The sequence below is a fragment of the Condylostylus longicornis genome, unplaced genomic scaffold (assembly GCF_029603195.1).
Source record: "Condylostylus longicornis isolate FDR11 unplaced genomic scaffold, ASM2960319v2 ptg000045l, whole genome shotgun sequence".
NCBI lineage: Eukaryota > Metazoa > Arthropoda > Insecta > Diptera > Dolichopodidae > Condylostylus > Condylostylus longicornis.
The window spans coordinates 530130-551983 of record NW_026578014.1 but is presented as its reverse complement, the minus strand read 5'-3'; the positions used below and the strand labels follow the sequence as shown (position 1 = coordinate 551983).

The window sequence follows — 21854 nt, the reverse complement described above, 5'->3', positions numbered from 1 at the left end:
TGCCGCTATTCCCCGACAAGTGTCACTGCGATCATCGCTTAGAATATCAAATTCAAGTCGTAACGACAATCGTCGCTCTACTTCGACAACTAGAATAAGGCTCATTATTTATAGACAAATTGGTTTAAATTTACTTTTTTTTCAAAATTTTATGGTCTTGAAAAAGACCGTTTGATTTTTAAATAAAATATTTAAATATAATAATTAAGCACGTTCACCACGAATACGACGGGCCAATTGAATATCTTTAGGCATAATTGTAACTCTTTTAGCATGAATAGCGCACAAATTTGTATCTTCAAATAAACCAACTAAATAAGCTTCACTAGCTTCTTGTAAAGCCATTACAGCGGAACTTTGGAAGCGTAAATCAGTTTTGAAATCTTGAGCAATTTCACGAACTAAACGTTGAAATGGTAATTTGCGAATTAATAATTCAGTGCTCTTTTGATAACGTCTAATTTCACGAAGAGCAACTGTACCTGGTCTGTAACGATGAGGTTTTTTTACTCCTCCAGTTGCTGGTGCACTTTTTCTTGCTGCTTTAGTTGCTAGCTGTTTACGTGGTGCTTTACCACCAGTAGATTTACGGGCTGTCTGCTTTGTACGAGCCATTTTTCAATTCAATATCTTATTCAGAATGAAACCGGAAAAATTACAATACGAATACGATTGCGATGTGTACTACTTCACTTCACTAATCAAAAAGAATAATTTTATGTACCACATCGCATACAAATATTTATAGTATTCATGAGAAAAACCAATACAAATACGTTTTCTCGATTTCTTCACAAACACAAACCCAAACACAAACACAAATCCAAATACAATTTATATAAAATTTACAATAAATTCTATTATTTTTTAATGTTTAGAATAGAATTGGGATTTAAAATGTAGTAAAAAAAGTAAAATATATTAATTATTATCGAAGAAATGTATAAATTTGCATAGTGCTGAGTGCACTTTAATTAAAGGAAAAAAGGCGCGAATGCAAACCGCCTTTGCAAAAGTGTTGGGTTTGGTTAGCCAATAGACTGTAGGACTAGGAACTGATACTGAAGTCATAAAATAGTAGTTGTATTTTGGAGTTGTAGTAGTAGTAAATAATTGAAAAGAAAAATGTGTGTGTATTGAAAGAAATAATATGCATAAATATAAGAGGAAAATCGAAGAATTTAGTTCAGTAATCAACATTCAGTTGTGTTGTAAATTTATCAAATTTAATTTGTAATTTTTTTGTAACTTTTAATTGAATAATAATGACTGGTCGTGGTAAAGGTGGAAAAGGATTAGGAAAAGGTGGTGCAAAACGTCATCGTAAGGTTTTGCGTGATAATATCCAAGGTATTACAAAACCAGCTATTCGAAGATTAGCTCGTCGTGGCGGTGTGAAACGTATATCAGGATTGATATATGAAGAAACACGAGGTGTACTTAAAGTTTTCTTAGAAAATGTTATAAGAGATGCTGTTACATATACAGAACATGCTAAAAGAAAGACTGTAACTGCAATGGATGTTGTTTATGCATTGAAAAGACAAGGCCGTACTCTATATGGTTTTGGAGGTTAAATTATTTTAATATTTATATACAAAAGGCCTTTTTCAAGGCCATCAAAAAATATAAAAAGAGTATTTTAAAATGAAGCTTCCCTTCCATTAAATTCCATAATATTAATAATATAATAAATTCATTTTAAATGAATGCGAAAAATTTTTTTCGTATTAAAAAATTGAATTTTTATACTTTAATCATATTTTTAATTTTATCAAAGAATGAATAATATAGATAAAATAAAATAAAATTATTATTTAATAGATCATAAATTTTTAAAAAAATATTTAAAATAATTTTCATTTCAAATTTTCATAGATTTCATAGATTCATTAGAAAATATTAAAAATATTTTTTCATTCATTCGGTTCATTTTAATTAAAATGATTTAATTTTTAAATTGAAAAAATGAAATATTTATTTGTATCGAATATTGAATTGAGTTGTTATGTATGCAATATGATACTCGTAATTCGTAATTGAAAGATATTAAATTTTAAAATTTCTCTTTTAATAAATTTTTTGTCGTCTTGAAAAAGACGTTTTATTTTTTTTCTATATTAAATTTTAGTTTTAAATAGTAAAATTGTTAATTTCGTTGAGGTTATTTAGGCTTTCTTTTCAGTTTTCTTTGGTAATAATACAGCTTGAATGTTTGGTAATACACCACCTTGAGCAATTGTAACACCCGACAACAATTTGTTCAATTCCTCATCGTTTCGGATGGCTAATTGAAGATGTCTTGGAATAATTCTGGTTTTTTTATTATCTCTTGCAGCATTACCAGCCAATTCAAGAACTTCAGCAGCTAAATATTCCATTACAGCTGCTAAATAAACAGGAGCTCCAGCGCCAACACGTTCGGCATAATTACCTTTTCTTAATAAACGATGGATACGACCAACTGGAAATTGTAATCCAGCACGATTAGAACGAGATTTTGCTTTTCCTTTAACTTTTCCACCTTTACCACGTCCTGACATTTTTAATGATTTCTTTTTTTTTTTATTTGATACAACTTAAAATATTTAATAATCTGTACTGTACTTGTACTGTACACAATCGTAGATTATAGCAATAAACACAGAAAATTTGAATCAGATCAATTCAAATACTAATGTTTTATATGGAAAATATCATAATATTTATGCTTTTTATTTTCATCTAAAACACGGTGCAAAAAATTTCAAACGTAAAATGTGCGTCAATATTTTTATTGGAGGGGAGAAAGCAAAATTCATAAATATTGTTGTATTCCAGAAATAGGTATCAATTGTGTATTCTACATCTACATCTACATCTAAATTCATATTCATATTTGTATTGTATTGAATTGAAATTGAAGAAATTTTTGTAGTAAAAGCAAAAGCAGAAGGATAGTAAAAAATGCCACCAAAAACAAGCGGAAAAGCAGCAAAAAAAGCTGGCAAAGCTCAAAAAAACATTTCGAAAAGTGATAAGAAAAAGAAACGTAAACGTAAGGAAAGTTATGCTATTTACATTTACAAAGTTTTGAAGCAAGTTCATCCAGATACTGGAATTTCTTCAAAAGCTATGAGTATCATGAACAGTTTCGTAAATGATATATTTGAAAGAATCGCAGCAGAAGCTTCTCGTTTAGCACATTACAATAAACGATCAACAATAACTAGTCGTGAAATTCAAACTGCTGTTAGATTATTATTACCTGGCGAACTAGCAAAACATGCTGTAAGTGAAGGTACAAAAGCTGTTACTAAATATACAAGTTCAAAATAAATAAATTTGACCGTACGCAAATAATATTCGCTTAAAATTAAAAAAAAGTCCTTTTAAGGACTATAAAATACTATTTTAAGAGTAAAGAATATAAAATCAACTACATAGTTGTATATATACATAGGTATTTATTACAGATTTTTTCTCAAATAAATTTTAAATACCAAATGACATATAGATATTTTAAAATGTATGTAACCTTGTACATACATACGTTTTTTAATCTGTTTAAAATTTTTATAAATATTAAAACACACGTATACACACATGATAGAGGGTAGTATAATATGTATACCCAAATACTAATAATAGCTTGTATCTTAGTACAACTATATTAAAAAAATTTATATTTTAAACTTATGCATAATGATGTTTTTATAAATTCATCAATAAAATTATTGTTACTTAACTTTAGTAGTTATTAATGATCTTCCAAGTCAATATCACTTAAATTAACTAATATCTTTTAATTTTTTTCTCAAATCTTTAGTTATTATATAATTTTATCTGACCATATTGTATTTAATCTATTTTCATGTAGTATTTCATATTTTGCAATTCATTTGTTTAGGCTTTTATGTATAATATGTATACGAGTCCATATTACGAGTATCATTATGGTTATTTTGTATTCTAGAAGTTCTGTACAAACTTATTTATTTGTACAAATGATTTTTCAAAATCATATGAGTACATTTATATTCATATTAATATTATGTATAATTATTTATTAAGAGTGATACTTTTTTTTAAATTTATACGTGTATACCTATATGCTTATACTAAAAATTCTACTTAATGTTGTTTATGATATATGTATCTTTATATATAAAATAGTGTCTTATTTGATTAAATGTGTACAAATGATTTCTTTAGCACTAATTTATATTTCTCCCTATCGGCCAGACTTAATTGTGGAAGTCAAATTTCAACAAATTGCTATAATTTTCAATTTAATAACAAGATCTACATATATTGAATACTTGAATGCTATAAAATCTGTATCTTGTAAACAAAATTTGTGATTTTTAAATACCATATAACATTCATACGCATATATATATATATATATATACATAAAAACATGTTCATAATTTATTACACAACAATGTACTTAATCTTATATCTTAATTATCTTAAATTTTGATGTTTTATGATTGATTTCATTTTAGTAGCCCTTATTATATACGTATAAAACCATTATATACCCATGTATATTTATCCACCTTGATTTAATACTTTAGAATATTAATTTTCTATTAAAACTTAATATTTGATTTTATATAAAATCCACTTAAAATAAGATTTTATTATTAATATTGTATTATTAGTGTTGTTTTATTAAAAAAAAAAAAAAGAATTTTTGTAACTTATAGAACAAAAGCATATACAATATGTACATGCATACTTATTTCCTTTTTTATTAATTTATATTTTATATATTTATTTTGTAAAATTATTTAAATATATGTTTTTCAAATAATATTTAAAAAATTATAACAAAAATAAACAGATTAATTGCTTAAAAGAATAAAAAAACTTAATAAATATTTTAAAATTTAATTAGAAGAAAAATTCCAATTTAGAAATTATTGCTTGGAATAATCATCATTTAACTAAGATTTTTCTATTTATTATTATATTTTTATGAGACAATTGTGTTTTAAATGAATTTTATAAATTTGAAAAATATTATAAATGTTTTAAAATACTTATATAAAATTAAATAATACTAATATTTAATAATAATATTCATAAGAAGTTAAAATTACGAAGGACTTTGAGTAAATTTAAGTGAAATTTTCATATTAATTCAAATATATTTTGCAAATTTTATATATTTTTAATAATTACATAATATGTAAATTTTAAAACTGAAATATATTTTTAAGAATTGTTTGACTTTAATGAGAAAAATAGTAAAAATAGTGATAGGGTATCAAATAAATTTAAAGGATGTTTTAAAATTATAGTAAAAATATTTGTATATCGACTCTATGTAATTCTCATGTTTTTTAAGGCTATAATTTTTGTTGCGAACAAAATTTCCAATATTTTGTATTTGTGTAGCAAGCAAACAAAATAATAAATACTCGTATAACAAGAATAAAATATACTTCAAAGTGAAACTCATACATATATTTAAAAGTTGTAATTTTATAAGAATTTGAATTTTTATTTTAAAATTATAAAGTAAAAGTAATTTTTTGGATTTAAAAATATGGCCGAAAACGCAGAAGTAGCAGTTTCTCCAGCAGCACCAGTAGAAGCAAAAAAAGCGGCTAAGAAAGCTTCAAGTGGAGTTAAAAAGCCAAAAGCTAAACCTACTCATCCACCAACATCTCAAATGGTAGATGCTGCAATTAAAACACTAAAAGAACGTGGTGGCTCATCATTATTAGCAATAAAAAAATATTTAGCTGCAAATTATAAAGTTGATGCAGATAAATTGGCTCCATTTATAAAAAAACATTTAAAATCATCTGTTGAAAATGGAAAATATATCCAAACGAAAGGCAAAGGTGCATCTGGATCATTTAAATTATCGGCTGCAGCAACCAAACCTAAAAAGGAATCTAAACCTAAACCAAAAGTTAAGAAGGTAAAAGCAGCTGGAGAGAAAAAACCTAAAAAAGCTACTAGTGCAACAACAGCAAAAAAATCTGCTTCTGGAGATAAAAAGAAATCTGCGGCAAAAAAGGTATCTAGTGAAAAGAAAAAATCTGAAAAATCTGCTGCAAAAGCAGCCAAAAAAGCTGGAACAGTAAAAAGTAAGTCACCAAAACAAAAATCTACAAAAGCATCTAAAAGTGATGTAAAAAAACCTAAAGCTCCCAAACCAAAAAAAGCATCAGTTGGAGCAAAAAAAGCAGTTGCCAAAAAACCTGCAGGAAAAAAATAAAGTACTTTTACCATCTGAATTTAAATAATGATGTATATGAATGTAAGTACATCCGTATACTGTATATAAAAAAGCCTTTATTAAGGCTAACAATATTTTAGTTAAAGAGTAAAATGAAAAAAATGCTGAATTTTTAAATTGAATTTTAAAGAAAAGTATTGAATGAGATTATTTTTGTTATAACTTTTGATTGATTTATTATGCATTCTATACTGAGCCTTATTCTAATTGTCGTGTCACTTACGTTTCACTTTCAATGCGTTTTATTTTCTAAAGAAATTTCAACGAGTAAAAAACTAAAAAAATTTTCAGTGTATATATTTTTAAATAATAAAAAATGTCATTTGCATTATGGTTTACGGGTTCATCTCATTCCGGTAGTGATGAAATTTAAAAAAAACGACAATTAAGGATCAAAAGATTTTAGATTAGCGACAGCTCTAATCCATTGGATTTGCCAAATGGAGTGTAAGCCATTACAATAATTTTAATTTTTTCAAGTAAGTTAGTTGCAAACATTTTATTTTATTCAAACTATTACAATATTTACTGAATATATTCGTGGAAAAAAACGATTCTTCAATTTCCAATTTTTCAAATTTATAAATACTTTCACGCTAAAAACAAAAATTAAATTATGTATATATTTTATGACTTAATTTATGTAGATTTTTTTTATGATTTTGTTAAATTGTTGTTTTAATTTGGATTTTTGGTGTATCTTTCTTGCTTATCACTTGTTAAATACTTTTCGACAAAAAACGTCGTTTCACTACATATTTCGCAAAAGAACAACAACTGGAATAAGGCTGAAATACATTTTGCCGCTATTCCCCGACAAGTGTCACTGCGATCATCGCTTAGAATATCAAATTCAAGTCGTAACGACAATCGTCGCTCTACTTCGACAACTAGAATAAGGCTCATTATTTATAGACAAATTGGTTTAAATTTACTTTTTTTTCAAAATTTTATGGTCTTGAAAAAGACCGTTTGATTTTTAAATAAAATATTTAAATATAATAATTAAGCACGTTCACCACGAATACGACGGGCCAATTGAATATCTTTAGGCATAATTGTAACTCTTTTAGCATGAATAGCGCACAAATTTGTATCTTCAAATAAACCAACTAAATAAGCTTCACTAGCTTCTTGTAAAGCCATTACAGCGGAACTTTGGAAGCGTAAATCAGTTTTGAAATCTTGAGCAATTTCACGAACTAAACGTTGAAATGGTAATTTGCGAATTAATAATTCAGTGCTCTTTTGATAACGTCTAATTTCACGAAGAGCAACTGTACCTGGTCTGTAACGATGAGGTTTTTTTACTCCTCCAGTTGCTGGTGCACTTTTTCTTGCTGCTTTAGTTGCTAGCTGTTTACGTGGTGCTTTACCACCAGTAGATTTACGGGCTGTCTGCTTTGTACGAGCCATTTTTCAATTCAATATCTTATTCAGAATGAAACCGGAAAAATTACAATACGAATACGATTGCGATGTGTACTACTTCACTTCACTAATCAAAAAGAATAATTTTATGTACCACATCGCATACAAATATTTATAGTATTCATGAGAAAAACCAATACAAATACGTTTTCTCGATTTCTTCACAAACACAAACCCAAACACAAACACAAATCCAAATACAATTTATATAAAATTTACAATAAATTCTATTATTTTTTAATGTTTAGAATAGAATTGGGATTTAAAATGTAGTAAAAAAAGTAAAATATATTAATTATTATCGAAGAAATGTATAAATTTGCATAGTGCTGAGTGCACTTTAATTAAAGGAAAAAAGGCGCGAATGCAAACCGCCTTTGCAAAAGTGTTGGGTTTGGTTAGCCAATAGACTGTAGGACTAGGAACTGATACTGAAGTCATAAAATAGTAGTTGTATTTTGGAGTTGTAGTAGTAGTAAATAATTGAAAAGAAAAATGTGTGTGTATTGAAAGAAATAATATGCATAAATATAAGAGGAAAATCGAAGAATTTAGTTCAGTAATCAACATTCAGTTGTGTTGTAAATTTATCAAATTTAATTTGTAATTTTTTTGTAACTTTTAATTGAATAATAATGACTGGTCGTGGTAAAGGTGGAAAAGGATTAGGAAAAGGTGGTGCAAAACGTCATCGTAAGGTTTTGCGTGATAATATCCAAGGTATTACAAAACCAGCTATTCGAAGATTAGCTCGTCGTGGCGGTGTGAAACGTATATCAGGATTGATATATGAAGAAACACGAGGTGTACTTAAAGTTTTCTAAGAAAATGTTATAAGAGATGCTGTTACATATACAGAACATGCTAAAAGAAAGACTGTAACTGCAATGGATGTTGTTTATGCATTGAAAAGACAAGGCCGTACTCTATATGGTTTTGGAGGTTAAATTATTTTAATATTTATATACAAAAGGCCTTTTTCAAGGCCATCAAAAAATATAAAAAGAGTATTTTAAAATGAAGCTTCCCTTCCATTAAATTCCATAATATTAATAATAAATTCATTTTAAATGAATGCGAAAAATTTTTTTCGTATTAAAAAATTGAATTTTTATACTTTAATCATATTTTTAATTTTATCAAAGAATGAATAATATAGATAAAATAAAATAAAATTATTATTTAATAGATCATAAATTTTTAAAAAAATATTTAAAATAATTTTCATTTCAAATTTTCATAGATTTCATAGATTCATTAGAAAATATTAAAAATATTTTTTCATTCATTCGGTTCATTTTAATTAAAATGATTTAATTTTTAAATTGAAAAAATGAAATATTTATTTGTATCGAATATTGAATTGAGTTGTTATGTATGCAATATGATACTCGTAATTCGTAATTGAAAGATATTAAATTTTAAAATTTCTCTTTTAATAAATTTTTTGTCGTCTTGAAAAAGACGTTTTATTTTTTTTCTATATTAAATTTTAGTTTTAAATAGTAAAATTGTTAATTTCGTTGAGGTTATTTAGGCTTTCTTTTCAGTTTTCTTTGGTAATAATACAGCTTGAATGTTTGGTAATACACCACCTTGAGCAATTGTAACACCCGACAACAATTTGTTCAATTCCTCATCGTTTCGGATGGCTAATTGAAGATGTCTTGGAATAATTCTGGTTTTTTTATTATCTCTTGCAGCATTACCAGCCAATTCAAGAACTTCAGCAGCTAAATATTCCATTACAGCTGCTAAATAAACAGGAGCTCCAGCGCCAACACGTTCGGCATAATTACCTTTTCTTAATAAACGATGGATACGACCAACTGGAAATTGTAATCCAGCACGATTAGAACGAGATTTTGCTTTTCCTTTAACTTTTCCACCTTTACCACGTCCTGACATTTTTAATGATTTCTTTTTTTTTTTATTTGATACAACTTAAAATATTTAATAATCTGTACTGTACTTGTACTGTACACAATCGTAGATTATAGCAATAAACACAGAAAATTTGAATCAGATCAATTCAAATACTAATGTTTTATATGGAAAATATCATAATATTTATGCTTTTTATTTTCATCTAAAACACGGTGCAAAAAATTTCAAACGTAAAATGTGCGTCAATATTTTTATTGGAGGGGAGAAAGCAAAATTCATAAATATTGTTGTATTCCAGAAATAGGTATCAATTGTGTATTCTACATCTACATCTACATCTAAATTCATATTCATATTTGTATTGTATTGAATTGAAATTGAAGAAATTTTTGTAGTAAAAGCAAAAGCAGAAGGATAGTAAAAAATGCCACCAAAAACAAGCGGAAAAGCAGCAAAAAAAGCTGGCAAAGCTCAAAAAAACATTTCGAAAAGTGATAAGAAAAAGAAACGTAAACGTAAGGAAAGTTATGCTATTTACATTTACAAAGTTTTGAAGCAAGTTCATCCAGATACTGGAATTTCTTCAAAAGCTATGAGTATCATGAACAGTTTCGTAAATGATATATTTGAAAGAATCGCAGCAGAAGCTTCTCGTTTAGCACATTACAATAAACGATCAACAATAACTAGTCGTGAAATTCAAACTGCTGTTAGATTATTATTACCTGGCGAACTAGCAAAACATGCTGTAAGTGAAGGTACAAAAGCTGTTACTAAATATACAAGTTCAAAATAAATAAATTTGACCGTACGCAAATAATATTCGCTTAAAATTAAAAAAAAGTCCTTTTAAGGACTATAAAATACTATTTTAAGAGTAAAGAATATAAAATCAACTACATAGTTGTATATATACATAGGTATTTATTACAGATTTTTTCTCAAATAAATTTTAAATACCAAATGACATATAGATATTTTAAAATGTATGTAACCTTGTACATACATACGTTTTTTAATCTGTTTAAAATTTTTATAAATATTAAAACACACGTATACACACATGATAGAGGGTAGTATAATATCTATACCCAAATACTAATAATAGCTTGTATCTTAGTACAACTATATTAAAAAAATATATATTTTAAACTTATGCATAATGATGTTTTTATAAATTCATCAATAAAATTATTGTTACTTAACTTTAGTAGTTATTAATGATCTTCCAAGTCAATATCACTTAAATTAACTAATATCTTTTAATTTTTTTCTCAAATCTTTAGTTATTATATAATTTTATCTGACCATATTGTATTTAATCTATTTTCATGTAGTATTTCATATTTTGCAATTCATTTGTTTAGGCTTTTATGTATAATATGTATACGAGTCCATATTACGAGTATCATTATGGTTATTTTGTATTCTAGAAGTTCTGTACAAACTTATTTATTTGTACAAATGATTTTTCAAAATCATATGAGTACATTTATATTCATATTAATATTATGTATAATTATTTATTAAGAGTGATACTTTTTTTTAAATTTATACGTGTATACCTATATGCTTATACTAAAAATTCTACTTAATGTTGTTTATGATATATGTATCTTTATATATAAAATAGTGTCTTATTTGATTAAATGTGTACAAATGATTTCTTTAGCACTAATTTATATTTCTCCCTATCGGCCAGACTTAATTGTGGAAGTCAAATTTCAACAAATTGCTATAATTTTCAATTTAATAACAAGATCTATATTGAATACTTGAATGCTATAAAATCTGTATCTTGTAAACAAAATTTGTGATTTTTAAATACCATATAACATTCATACGCATATATATATATATATATATACATAAAAACATGTTCATAATTTATTACACAACAATGTACTTAATCTTATATCTTAATTATCTTAAATTTTGATGTTTTATGATTGATTTCATTTTAGTAGCCCTTATTATATACGTATAAAACCATTATATACCCATGTATATTTATCCACCTTGATTTAATACTTTAGAATATTAATTTTCTATTAAAACTTAATATTTGATTTTATATAAAATCCACTTAAAATAAGATTTTATTATTAATATTGTATTATTAGTGTTGTTTTATTAAAAAAAAAAAAAAGAATTTTTGTAACTTATAGAACAAAAGCATATACAATATGTACATGCATACTTATTTCCTTTTTTATTAATTTATATTTTATATATTTATTTTGTAAAATTATTTAAATATATGTTTTTCAAATAATATTTAAAAAATTATAACAAAAATAAACAGATTAATTGCTTAAAAGAATAAAAAAACTTAATAAATATTTTAAAATTTAATTAGAAGAAAAATTCCAATTTAGAAATTATTGCTTGGAATAATCATCATTTAACTAAGATTTTTCTATTTATTATTATATTTTTATGAGACAATTGTGTTTTAAATGAATTTTATAAATTTGAAAAATATTATAAATGTTTTAAAATACTTATATAAAATTAAATAATACTAATATTTAATAATAATATTCATAAGAAGTTAAAATTACGAAGGACTTTGAGTAAATTTAAGTGAAATTTTCATATTAATTCAAATATATTTTGCAAATTTTATATATTTTTAATAATTACATAATATGTAAATTTTAAAACTGAAATATATTTTTAAGAATTGTTTGACTTTAATGAGAAAAATAGTAAAAATAGTGATAGGGTATCAAATAAATTTAAAGGATGTTTTAAAATTATAGTAAAAATATTTGTATATCGACTCTATGTAATTCTCATGTTTTTTAAGGCTATAATTTTTGTTGCGAACAAAATTTCCAATATTTTGTATTTGTGTAGCAAGCAAACAAAATAATAAATACTCGTATAACAAGAATAAAATATACTTCAAAGTGAAACTCATACATATATTTAAAAGTTGTAATTTTATAAGAATTTGAATTTTTATTTTAAAATTATAAAGTAAAAGTAATTTTTTGGATTTAAAAATATGGCCGAAAACGCAGAAGTAGCAGTTTCTCCAGCAGCACCAGTAGAAGCAAAAAAAGCGGCTAAGAAAGCTTCAAGTGGAGTTAAAAAGCCAAAAGCTAAACCTACTCATCCACCAACATCTCAAATGGTAGATGCTGCAATTAAAACACTAAAAGAACGTGGTGGCTCATCATTATTAGCAATAAAAAAATATTTAGCTGCAAATTATAAAGTTGATGCAGATAAATTGGCTCCATTTATAAAAAAACATTTAAAATCATCTGTTGAAAATGGAAAATATATCCAAACGAAAGGCAAAGGTGCATCTGGATCATTTAAATTATCGGCTGCAGCAACCAAACCTAAAAAGGAATCTAAACCTAAACCAAAAGTTAAGAAGGTAAAAGCAGCTGGAGAGAAAAAACCTAAAAAAGCTACTAGTGCAACAACAGCAAAAAAATCTGCTTCTGGAGATAAAAAGAAATCTGCGGCAAAAAAGGTATCTAGTGAAAAGAAAAAATCTGAAAAATCTGCTGCAAAAGCAGCCAAAAAAGCTGGAACAGTAAAAAGTAAGTCACCAAAACAAAAATCTACAAAAGCATCTAAAAGTGATGTAAAAAAACCTAAAGCTCCCAAACCAAAAAAAGCATCAGTTGGAGCAAAAAAAGCAGTTGCCAAAAAACCTGCAGGAAAAAAATAAAGTACTTTTACCATCTGAATTTAAATAATGATGTATATGAATGTAAGTACATCCGTATACTGTATATAAAAAAGCCTTTATTAAGGCTAACAATATTTTAGTTAAAGAGTAAAATGAAAAAAATGCTGAATTTTTAAATTGAATTTTAAAGAAAAGTATTGAATGAGATTATTTTTGTTATAACTTTTGATTGATTTATTATGCATTCTATACTGAGCCTTATTCTAATTGTCGTGTCACTTACGTTTCACTTTCAATGCGTTTTATTTTCTAAAGAAATTTCAACGAGTAAAAAACTAAAAAAATTTTCAGTGTATATATTTTTAAATAATAAAAAATGTCATTTGCATTATGGTTTACGGGTTCATCTCATTCCGGTAGTGATGAAATTTAAAAAAAACGACAATTAAGGATCAAAAGATTTTAGATTAGCGACAGCTCTAATCCATTGGATTTGCCAAATGGAGTGTAAGCCATTACAATAATTTTAATTTTTTCAAGTAAGTTAGTTGCAAACATTTTATTTTATTCAAACTATTACAATATTTACTGAATATATTCGTGGAAAAAAACGATTCTTCAATTTCCAATTTTTCAAATTTATAAATACTTTCACGCTAAAAACAAAAATTAAATTATGTATATATTTTATGACTTAATTTATGTAGATTTTTTTTATGATTTTGTTAAATTGTTGTTTTAATTTGGATTTTTGGTGTATCTTTCTTGCTTATCACTTGTTAAATACTTTTCGACAAAAAACGTCGTTTCACTACATATTTCGCAAAAGAACAACAACTGGAATAAGGCTGAAATACATTTTGCTTAGAATATCAAATTCAAGTCGTAACGACAATCGTCGCTCTACTTCGACAACTAGAATAAGGCTCATTATTTATAGACAAATTGGTTTAAATTTACTTTTTTTTCAAAATTTTATGGTCTTGAAAAAGACCGTTTGATTTTTAAATAAAATATTTAAATATAATAATTAAGCACGTTCACCACGAATACGACGGGCCAATTGAATATCTTTAGGCATAATTGTAACTCTTTTAGCATGAATAGCGCACAAATTTGTATCTTCAAATAAACCAACTAAATAAGCTTCACTAGCTTCTTGTAAAGCCATTACAGCGGAACTTTGGAAGCGTAAATCAGTTTTGAAATCTTGAGCAATTTCACGAACTAAACGTTGAAATGGTAATTTGCGAATTAATAATTCAGTGCTCTTTTGATAACGTCTAATTTCACGAAGAGCAACTGTACCTGGTCTGTAACGATGAGGTTTTTTTACTCCTCCAGTTGCTGGTGCACTTTTTCTTGCTGCTTTAGTTGCTAGCTGTTTACGTGGTGCTTTACCACCAGTAGATTTACGGGCTGTCTGCTTTGTACGAGCCATTTTTCAATTCAATATCTTATTCAGAATGAAACCGGAAAAATTACAATACGAATACGATTGCGATGTGTACTACTTCACTTCACTAATCAAAAAGAATAATTTTATGTACCACATCGCATACAAATATTTATAGTATTCATGAGAAAAACCAATACAAATACGTTTTCTCGATTTCTTCACAAACACAAACCCAAACACAAACACAAATCCAAATACAATTTATATAAAATTTACAATAAATTCTATTATTTTTTAATGTTTAGAATAGAATTGGGATTTAAAATGTAGTAAAAAAAGTAAAATATATTAATTATTATCGAAGAAATGTATAAATTTGCATAGTGCTGAGTGCACTTTAATTAAAGGAAAAAAGGCGCGAATGCAAACCGCCTTTGCAAAAGTGTTGGGTTTGGTTAGCCAATAGACTGTAGGACTAGGAACTGATACTGAAGTCATAAAATAGTAGTTGTATTTTGGAGTTGTAGTAGTAGTAAATAATTGAAAAGAAAAATGTGTGTGTATTGAAAGAAATAATATGCATAAATATAAGAGGAAAATCGAAGAATTTAGTTCAGTAATCAACATTCAGTTGTGTTGTAAATTTATCAAATTTAATTTGTAATTTTTTTGTAACTTTTAATTGAATAATAATGACTGGTCGTGGTAAAGGTGGAAAAGGATTAGGAAAAGGTGGTGCAAAACGTCATCGTAAGGTTTTGCGTGATAATATCCAAGGTATTACAAAACCAGCTATTCGAAGATTAGCTCGTCGTGGCGGTGTGAAACGTATATCAGGATTGATATATGAAGAAACACGAGGTGTACTTAAAGTTTTCTTAGAAAATGTTATAAGAGATGCTGTTACATATACAGAACATGCTAAAAGAAAGACTGTAACTGCAATGGATGTTGTTTATGCATTGAAAAGACAAGGCCGTACTCTATATGGTTTTGGAGGTTAAATTATTTTAATATTTATATACAAAAGGCCTTTTTCAAGGCCATCAAAAAATATAAAAAGAGTATTTTAAAATGAAGCTTCCCTTCCATTAAATTCCATAATATTAATAATATAATAAATTCATTTTAAATGAATGCGAAAAATTTTTTTCGTATTAAAAAATTGAATTTTTATACTTTAATCATATTTTTAATTTTATCAAAGAATGAATAATATAGATAAAATAAAATAAAATTATTATTTAATAGATCATAAATTTTTAAAAAAATATTTAAAATAATTTTCATTTCAAATTTTCATAGATTTCATAGATTCATTAGAAAATATTAAAAATATTTTTTCATTCATTCGGTTCATTTTAATTAAAATGATTTAATTTTTAAATTGAAAAAATGAAATATTTATTTGTATCGAATATTGAATTGAGTTGTTATGTATGCAATATGATACTCGTAATTCGTAATTGAAAGATATTAAATTTTAAAATTTCTCTTTTAATAAATTTTTTGTCGTCTTGAAAAAGACGTTTTATTTTTTTTCTATATTAAATTTTAGTTTTAAATAGTAAAATTGTTAATTTCGTTGAGGTTATTTAGGCTTTCTTTTCAGTTTTCTTTGGTAATAATACAGCTTGAATGTTTGGTAATACACCACCTTGAGCAATTGTAACACCCGACAACAATTTGTTCAATTCCTCATCGTTTCGGATGGCTAATTGAAGATGTCTTGGAATAATTCTGGTTTTTTTATTATCTCTTGCAGCATTACCAGCCAATTCAAGAACTTCAGCAGCTAAATATTCCATTACAGCTGCTAAATAAACAGGAGCTCCAGCGCCAACACGTTCGGCATAATTACCTTTTCTTAATAAACGATGGATACGACCAACTGGAAATTGTAATCCAGCACGATTAGAACGAGATTTTGCTTTTCCTTTAACTTTTCCACCTTTACCACGTCCTGACATTTTTAATGATTTCTTTTTTTTTTTATTTGATACAACTTAAAATATTTAATAATCTGTACTGTACTTGTACTGTACACAATCGTAGATTATAGCAATAAACACAGAAAATTTGAATCAGATCAATTCAAATACTAATGTTTTATATGGAAAATATCATAATATTTATGCTTTTTATTTTCATCTAAAACACGGTGCAAAAAATTTCAAACGTAAAATGTGCGTCAATATTTTTATTGGAGGGGAGAAAGCAAAATTCATAAATATTGTTGTATTCCAGAAATAGGTATCAATTGTGTATTCTACATCTACATCTACATCTAAATTCATATTCATATTTGTATTGTATTGAATTGAAATTGAAGAAATTTTTGTAGTAAAAGCAAAAGCAGAAGGATAGTAAAAAATGCCACCAAAAACAAGCGGAAAAGCAGCAAAAAAAGCTGGCAAAGCTCAAAAAAACATTTCGAAAAGTGATAAGAAAAAGAAACGTAAACGTAAGGAAAGTTATGCTATTTACATTTACAAAGTTTTGAAGCAAGTTCATCCAGATACTGGAATTTCTTCAAAAGCTATGAGTATCATGAACAGTTTCGTAAATGATATATTTGAAAGAATCGCAGCAGAAGCTTCTCGTTTAGCACATTACAATAAACGATCAACAATAACTAGTCGTGAAATTCAAACTGCTGTTAGATTATTATTACCTGGCGAACTAGCAAAACATGCTGTAAGTGAAGGTACAAAAGCTGTTACTAAATATACAAGTTCAAAATAAATAAATTTGACCGTACGCAAATAATATTCGCTTAAAATTAAAAAAAAGTCCTTTTAAGGACTATAAAATACTATTTTAAGAGTAAAGAATATAAAATCAACTACATAGTTGTATATATACATAGGTATTTATTACAGATTTTTTCTCAAATAAATTTTAAATACCAAATGACATATAGATATTTTAAAATGTATGTAACCTTGTACATACATACGTTTTTTAATCTGTTTAAAATTTTTATAAATATTAAAACACACGTATACACACATGATAGAGGGTAGTATAATATCTATACCCAAATACTAATAATAGCTTGTATCTTAGTACAACTATATTAAAAAAATATATATTTTAAACTTATGCATAATGATGTTTTTATAAATTCATCAATAAAATTATTGTTACTTAACTTTAGTAGTTATTAATGATCTTCCAAGTCAATATCACTTAAATTAACTAATATCTTTTAATTTTTTTCTCAAATCTTTAGTTATTATATAATTTTATCTGACCATATTGTATTTAATCTATTTTCATGTAGTATTTCATATTTTGCAATTCATTTGTTTAGGCTTTTATGTATAATATGTATACGAGTCCATATTACGAGTATCATTATGGTTATTTTGTATTCTAGAAGTTCTGTACAAACTTATTTATTTGTACAAATGATTTTTCAAAATCATATGAGTACATTTATATTCATATTAATATTATGTATAATTATTTATTAAGAGTGATACTTTTTTTTAAATTTATACGTGTATACCTATATGCTTATACTAAAAATTCTACTTAATGTTGTTTATGATATATGTATCTTTATATATAAAATAGTGTCTTATTTGATTAAATGTGTACAAATGATTTCTTTAGCACTAATTTATATTTCTCCCTATCGGCCAGACTTAATTGTGGAAGTCAAATTTCAACAAATTGCTATAATTTTCAATTTAATAACAAGATCTATATTGAATACTTGAATGCTATAAAATCTGTATCTTGTAAACAAAATTTGTGATTTTTAAATACCATATAACATTCATACGCATATATATATATATATATATACATAAAAACATGTTCATAATTTATTACACAACAATGTACTTAATCTTATATCTTAATTATCTTAAATTTTGATGTTTTATGATTGATTTCATTTTAGTAGCCCTTATTATATACGTATAAAACCATTATATACCCATGTATATTTATCCACCTTGATTTAATACTTTAGAATATTAATTTTCTATTAAAACTTAATATTTGATTTTATATAAAATCCACTTAAAATAAGATTTTATTATTAATATTGTATTATTAGTGTTGTTTTATTAAAAAAAAAAAAAAGAATTTTTGTAACTTATAGAACAAAAGCATATACAATATGTACATGCATACTTATTTCCTTTTTTATTAATTTATATTTTATATATTTATTTTGTAAAATTATTTAAATATATGTTTTTCAAATAATATTTAAAAAATTATAACAAAAATAAACAGATTAATTGCTTAAAAGAATAAAAAAACTTAATAAATATTTTAAAATTTAATTAGAAGAAAAATTCCAATTTAGAAATTATTGCTTGGAATAATCATCATTTAACTAAGATTTTTCTATTTATTATTATATTTTTATGAGACAATTGTGTTTTAAATGAATTTTATAAATTTGAAAAATATTATAAATGTTTTAAAATACTTATATAAAATTAAATAATACTAATATTTAATAATAATATTCATAAGAAGTTAAAATTACGAAGGACTTTGAGTAAATTTAAGTGAAATTTTCATATTAATTCAAATATATTTTGCAAATTTTATATATTTTTAATAATTACATAATATGTAAATTTTAAAACTGAAATATATTTTTAAGAATTGTTTGACTTTAATGAGAAAAATAGTAAAAATAGTGATAGGGTATCAAATAAATTTAAAGGATGTTTTAAAATTATAGTAAAAATATTTGTATATCGACTCTATGTAATTCTCATGTTTTTTAAGGCTATAATTTTTGTTGCGAACAAAATTTCCAATATTTTGTATTTGTGTAGCAAGCAAACAAAATAATAAATACTCGTATAACAAGAATAAAATATACTTCAAAGTGAAACTCATACATATATTTAAAAGTTGTAATTTTATAAGAATTTGAATTTTTATTTTAAAATTATAAAGTAAAAGTAATTTTTTGGATTTAAAAATATGGCCGAAAACGCAGAAGTAGCAGTTTCTCCAGCAGCACCAGTAGAAGCAAAAAAAGCGGCTAAGAAAGCTTCAAGTGGAGTTAAAAAGCCAAAAGCTAAACCTACTCATCCACCAACATCTCAAATGGTAGATGCTGCAATTAAAACACTAAAAGAACGTGGTGGCTCATCATTATTAGCAATAAAAAAATATTTAGCTGCAAATTATAAAGTTGATGCAGATAAATTGGCTCCATTTATAAAAAAACATTTAAAATCATCTGTTGAAAATGGAAAATATATCCAAACGAAAGGCAAAGGTGCATCTGGATCATTTAAATTATCGGCTGCAGCAACCAAACCTAAAAAGGAATCTAAACCTAAACCAAAAGTTAAGAAGGTAAAAGCAGCTGGAGAGAAAAAACCTAAAAAAGCTACTAGTGCAACAACAGCAAAAAAATCTGCTTCTGGAGATAAAAAGAAATCTGCGGCAAAAAAGGTATCTAGTGAAAAGAAAAAATCTGAAAAATCTGCTGCAAAAGCAGCCAAAAAAGCTGGAACAGTAAAAAGTAAGTCACCAAAACAAAAATCTACAAAAGCATCTAAAAGTGATGTAAAAAAACCTAAAGCTCCCAAACCAAAAAAAGCATCAGTTGGAGCAAAAAAAGCAGTTGCCAAAAAACCTGCAGGAAAAAAATAAAGTACTTTTACCATCTGAATTTAAATAATGATGTATATGAATGTAAGTACATCCGTATACTGTATATAAAAAAGCCTTTATTAAGGCTAACAATATTTTAGTTAAAGAGTAAAATGAAAAAAATGCTGAATTTTTAAATTGAATTTTAAAGAAAAGTATTGAATGAGATTATTTTTGTTATAACTTTTGATTGATTTATTATGCATTCTATACTGAGCCTTATTCTAATTGTCGTGTCACTTACGTTTCACTTTCAATGCGTTTTATTTTCTAAAGAAATTTCAACGAGTAAAAAACTAAAAAAATTTTCAGTGTATATATTTTTAAATAATAAAAAATGTCATTTGCATTATGGTTTACGGGTTCATCTCATTCCGGTAGTGATGAAATTTAAAAAAAACGACAATTAAGGATCAAAAGATTTTAGATTAGCGACAGCTCTAATCCATTGGATTTGCCAAATGGAGTGTAAGCCATTACAATAATTTTAATTTTTTCAAGTAAGTTAGTTGCAAACATTTTATTTTATTCAAACTATTACAATATTTACTGAATATATTCGTGGAAAAAAACGATTCTTCAATTTCCAATTTTTCAAATTTATAAATACTTTCACGCTAAAAACAAAAATTAAATTATGTATATATTTTATGACTTAATTTATGTAGATTTTTTTTATGATTTTGTTAAATTGTTGTTTTAATTTGGATTTTTGGTGTATCTTTCTTGCTTATCACTTGTTAAATACTTTTCGACAAAAAACGTCGTTTCACTACATATTTCGCAAAAGAACAACAACTGGAATAAGGCTGAAATACATTTTGCTTAGAATATCAAATTCAAGTCGTAACGACAATCGTCGCTCTACTTCGACAACTAGAATAAGGCTCATTATTTATAGACAAATTGGTTTAAATTTACTTTTTTTTCAAAATTTTATGGTCTTGAAAAAGACCGTTTGATTTTTAAATAAAATATTTAAATATAATAATTAAGCACGTTCACCACGAATACGACGGGCCAATTGAATATCTTTAGGCATAATTGTAACTCTTTTAGCATGAATAGCGCACAAATTTGTATCTTCAAATAAACCAACTAAATAAGCTTCACTAGCTTCTTGTAAAGCCATTACAGCGGAACTTTGGAAGCGTAAATCAGTTTTGAAATCTTGAGCAATTTCACGAACTAAACGTTGAAATGGTAATTTGCGAATTAATAATTCAGTGCTCTTTTGATAACGTCTAATTTCACGAAGAGCAACTGTACCTGGTCTGTAACGATGAGGTTTTTTTACTCCTCCAGTTGCTGGTGCACTTTTTCTTGCTGCTTTAGTTGCTAGCTGTTTACGTGGTGCTTTACCACCAGTAGATTTACGGGCTGTCTGCTTTGTACGAGCCATTTTTCAATTCAATATCTTATTCAGAATGAAACCGGAAAAATTACAATACGAATACGATTGCGATGTGTACTACTTCACTTCACTAATCAAAAAGAATAATTTTATGTACCACATCGCATACAAATATTTATAGTATTCATGAGAAAAACCAATACAAATACGTTTTCTCGATTTCTTCACAAACACAAACCCAAAC

The 21854-nt window shown here is 25.8% G+C and overlaps 11 protein-coding genes and 3 pseudogenes across 11 annotated transcripts; 9 read left to right on the top strand and 5 right to left on the bottom strand.

Moving 5' to 3' along the window:
• Positions 1 to 204: 204 nt before the first annotated feature.
• Positions 205 to 7657, bottom strand: LOC129610565 (uncharacterized; annotated as a pseudogene).
• LOC129610559 (histone H4) lies at positions 1093 to 1577 on the top strand. Its single transcript, XM_055523172.1, has one exon. The coding sequence runs from the start codon at positions 1266 to 1268 to the stop codon at positions 1575 to 1577; it is 312 nt and encodes a 103-aa protein (XP_055379147.1). The 5' UTR covers positions 1093 to 1265.
• LOC129610555 (histone H2A) lies at positions 2126 to 2662 on the bottom strand. Its single transcript, XM_055523169.1, has one exon. The coding sequence runs from the start codon at positions 2541 to 2543 to the stop codon at positions 2169 to 2171; it is 375 nt and encodes a 124-aa protein (XP_055379144.1). The 5' UTR covers positions 2544 to 2662; the 3' UTR covers positions 2126 to 2168.
• On the top strand, positions 2887 to 3344 carry LOC129610557 (histone H2B). The gene has a single exon (XM_055523170.1). The coding sequence runs from the start codon at positions 2947 to 2949 to the stop codon at positions 3316 to 3318; it is 372 nt and encodes a 123-aa protein (XP_055379145.1). The 5' UTR covers positions 2887 to 2946; the 3' UTR covers positions 3319 to 3344.
• On the top strand, positions 5391 to 6291 carry LOC129610553 (histone H1-like). Its single transcript, XM_055523166.1, has one exon. It carries the CDS (start codon positions 5540 to 5542, stop codon positions 6218 to 6220), a length of 681 nt encoding a protein of 226 aa, XP_055379141.1. The 5' UTR covers positions 5391 to 5539; the 3' UTR covers positions 6221 to 6291.
• A 477-nt stretch (positions 7658 to 8134) lies between the features above and the next one.
• LOC129610550 (histone H4-like) lies at positions 8135 to 8619 on the top strand (annotated as a pseudogene).
• Positions 8620 to 9162: 543 nt separating this feature from the next.
• Positions 9163 to 9699, bottom strand: LOC129610545 (histone H2A). Its single transcript, XM_055523158.1, has one exon. The coding sequence runs from the start codon at positions 9578 to 9580 to the stop codon at positions 9206 to 9208; it is 375 nt and encodes a 124-aa protein (XP_055379133.1). The 5' UTR covers positions 9581 to 9699; the 3' UTR covers positions 9163 to 9205.
• A 224-nt stretch (positions 9700 to 9923) lies between these two features.
• Positions 9924 to 10381, top strand: LOC129610547 (histone H2B). Its single transcript, XM_055523160.1, has one exon. It carries the CDS (start codon positions 9984 to 9986, stop codon positions 10353 to 10355), a length of 372 nt encoding a protein of 123 aa, XP_055379135.1. The 5' UTR covers positions 9924 to 9983; the 3' UTR covers positions 10356 to 10381.
• A 2042-nt stretch (positions 10382 to 12423) lies between these two features.
• Positions 12424 to 13324, top strand: LOC129610543 (histone H1-like). The gene has a single exon (XM_055523156.1). The coding sequence runs from the start codon at positions 12573 to 12575 to the stop codon at positions 13251 to 13253; it is 681 nt and encodes a 226-aa protein (XP_055379131.1). The 5' UTR covers positions 12424 to 12572; the 3' UTR covers positions 13254 to 13324.
• A 920-nt stretch (positions 13325 to 14244) lies between these two features.
• Positions 14245 to 21658, bottom strand: LOC129610564 (uncharacterized; annotated as a pseudogene).
• Positions 15133 to 15617, top strand: LOC129610549 (histone H4). The gene has a single exon (XM_055523163.1). It carries the CDS (start codon positions 15306 to 15308, stop codon positions 15615 to 15617), a length of 312 nt encoding a protein of 103 aa, XP_055379138.1. The 5' UTR covers positions 15133 to 15305.
• Positions 16166 to 16702, bottom strand: LOC129610546 (histone H2A). Its single transcript, XM_055523159.1, has one exon. The coding sequence runs from the start codon at positions 16581 to 16583 to the stop codon at positions 16209 to 16211; it is 375 nt and encodes a 124-aa protein (XP_055379134.1). The 5' UTR covers positions 16584 to 16702; the 3' UTR covers positions 16166 to 16208.
• Positions 16927 to 17384, top strand: LOC129610548 (histone H2B). The gene has a single exon (XM_055523161.1). It carries the CDS (start codon positions 16987 to 16989, stop codon positions 17356 to 17358), a length of 372 nt encoding a protein of 123 aa, XP_055379136.1. The 5' UTR covers positions 16927 to 16986; the 3' UTR covers positions 17359 to 17384.
• Positions 19427 to 20327, top strand: LOC129610544 (histone H1-like). Its single transcript, XM_055523157.1, has one exon. The coding sequence runs from the start codon at positions 19576 to 19578 to the stop codon at positions 20254 to 20256; it is 681 nt and encodes a 226-aa protein (XP_055379132.1). The 5' UTR covers positions 19427 to 19575; the 3' UTR covers positions 20257 to 20327.
• Positions 21659 to 21854: the final 196 nt, after the last annotated feature.

What these genes read in the sequence shown, in the direction of transcription:
- LOC129610559 (XM_055523172.1), top strand. Translation starts at nt 1,266, where the DNA reads ATGACTGGTCGTGGTAAAGGTGGAAAAGGATTAGGAAAAGGTGGTGCA.
- LOC129610555 (XM_055523169.1), bottom strand. Translation starts at nt 2,543, where the DNA reads ATGTCAGGACGTGGTAAAGGTGGAAAAGTTAAAGGAAAAGCAAAATCT.
- LOC129610557 (XM_055523170.1), top strand. Translation starts at nt 2,947, where the DNA reads ATGCCACCAAAAACAAGCGGAAAAGCAGCAAAAAAAGCTGGCAAAGCT.
- LOC129610553 (XM_055523166.1), top strand. Translation starts at nt 5,540, where the DNA reads ATGGCCGAAAACGCAGAAGTAGCAGTTTCTCCAGCAGCACCAGTAGAA.
- LOC129610545 (XM_055523158.1), bottom strand. Translation starts at nt 9,580, where the DNA reads ATGTCAGGACGTGGTAAAGGTGGAAAAGTTAAAGGAAAAGCAAAATCT.
- LOC129610547 (XM_055523160.1), top strand. Translation starts at nt 9,984, where the DNA reads ATGCCACCAAAAACAAGCGGAAAAGCAGCAAAAAAAGCTGGCAAAGCT.
- LOC129610543 (XM_055523156.1), top strand. Translation starts at nt 12,573, where the DNA reads ATGGCCGAAAACGCAGAAGTAGCAGTTTCTCCAGCAGCACCAGTAGAA.
- LOC129610549 (XM_055523163.1), top strand. Translation starts at nt 15,306, where the DNA reads ATGACTGGTCGTGGTAAAGGTGGAAAAGGATTAGGAAAAGGTGGTGCA.
- LOC129610546 (XM_055523159.1), bottom strand. Translation starts at nt 16,583, where the DNA reads ATGTCAGGACGTGGTAAAGGTGGAAAAGTTAAAGGAAAAGCAAAATCT.
- LOC129610548 (XM_055523161.1), top strand. Translation starts at nt 16,987, where the DNA reads ATGCCACCAAAAACAAGCGGAAAAGCAGCAAAAAAAGCTGGCAAAGCT.
- LOC129610544 (XM_055523157.1), top strand. Translation starts at nt 19,576, where the DNA reads ATGGCCGAAAACGCAGAAGTAGCAGTTTCTCCAGCAGCACCAGTAGAA.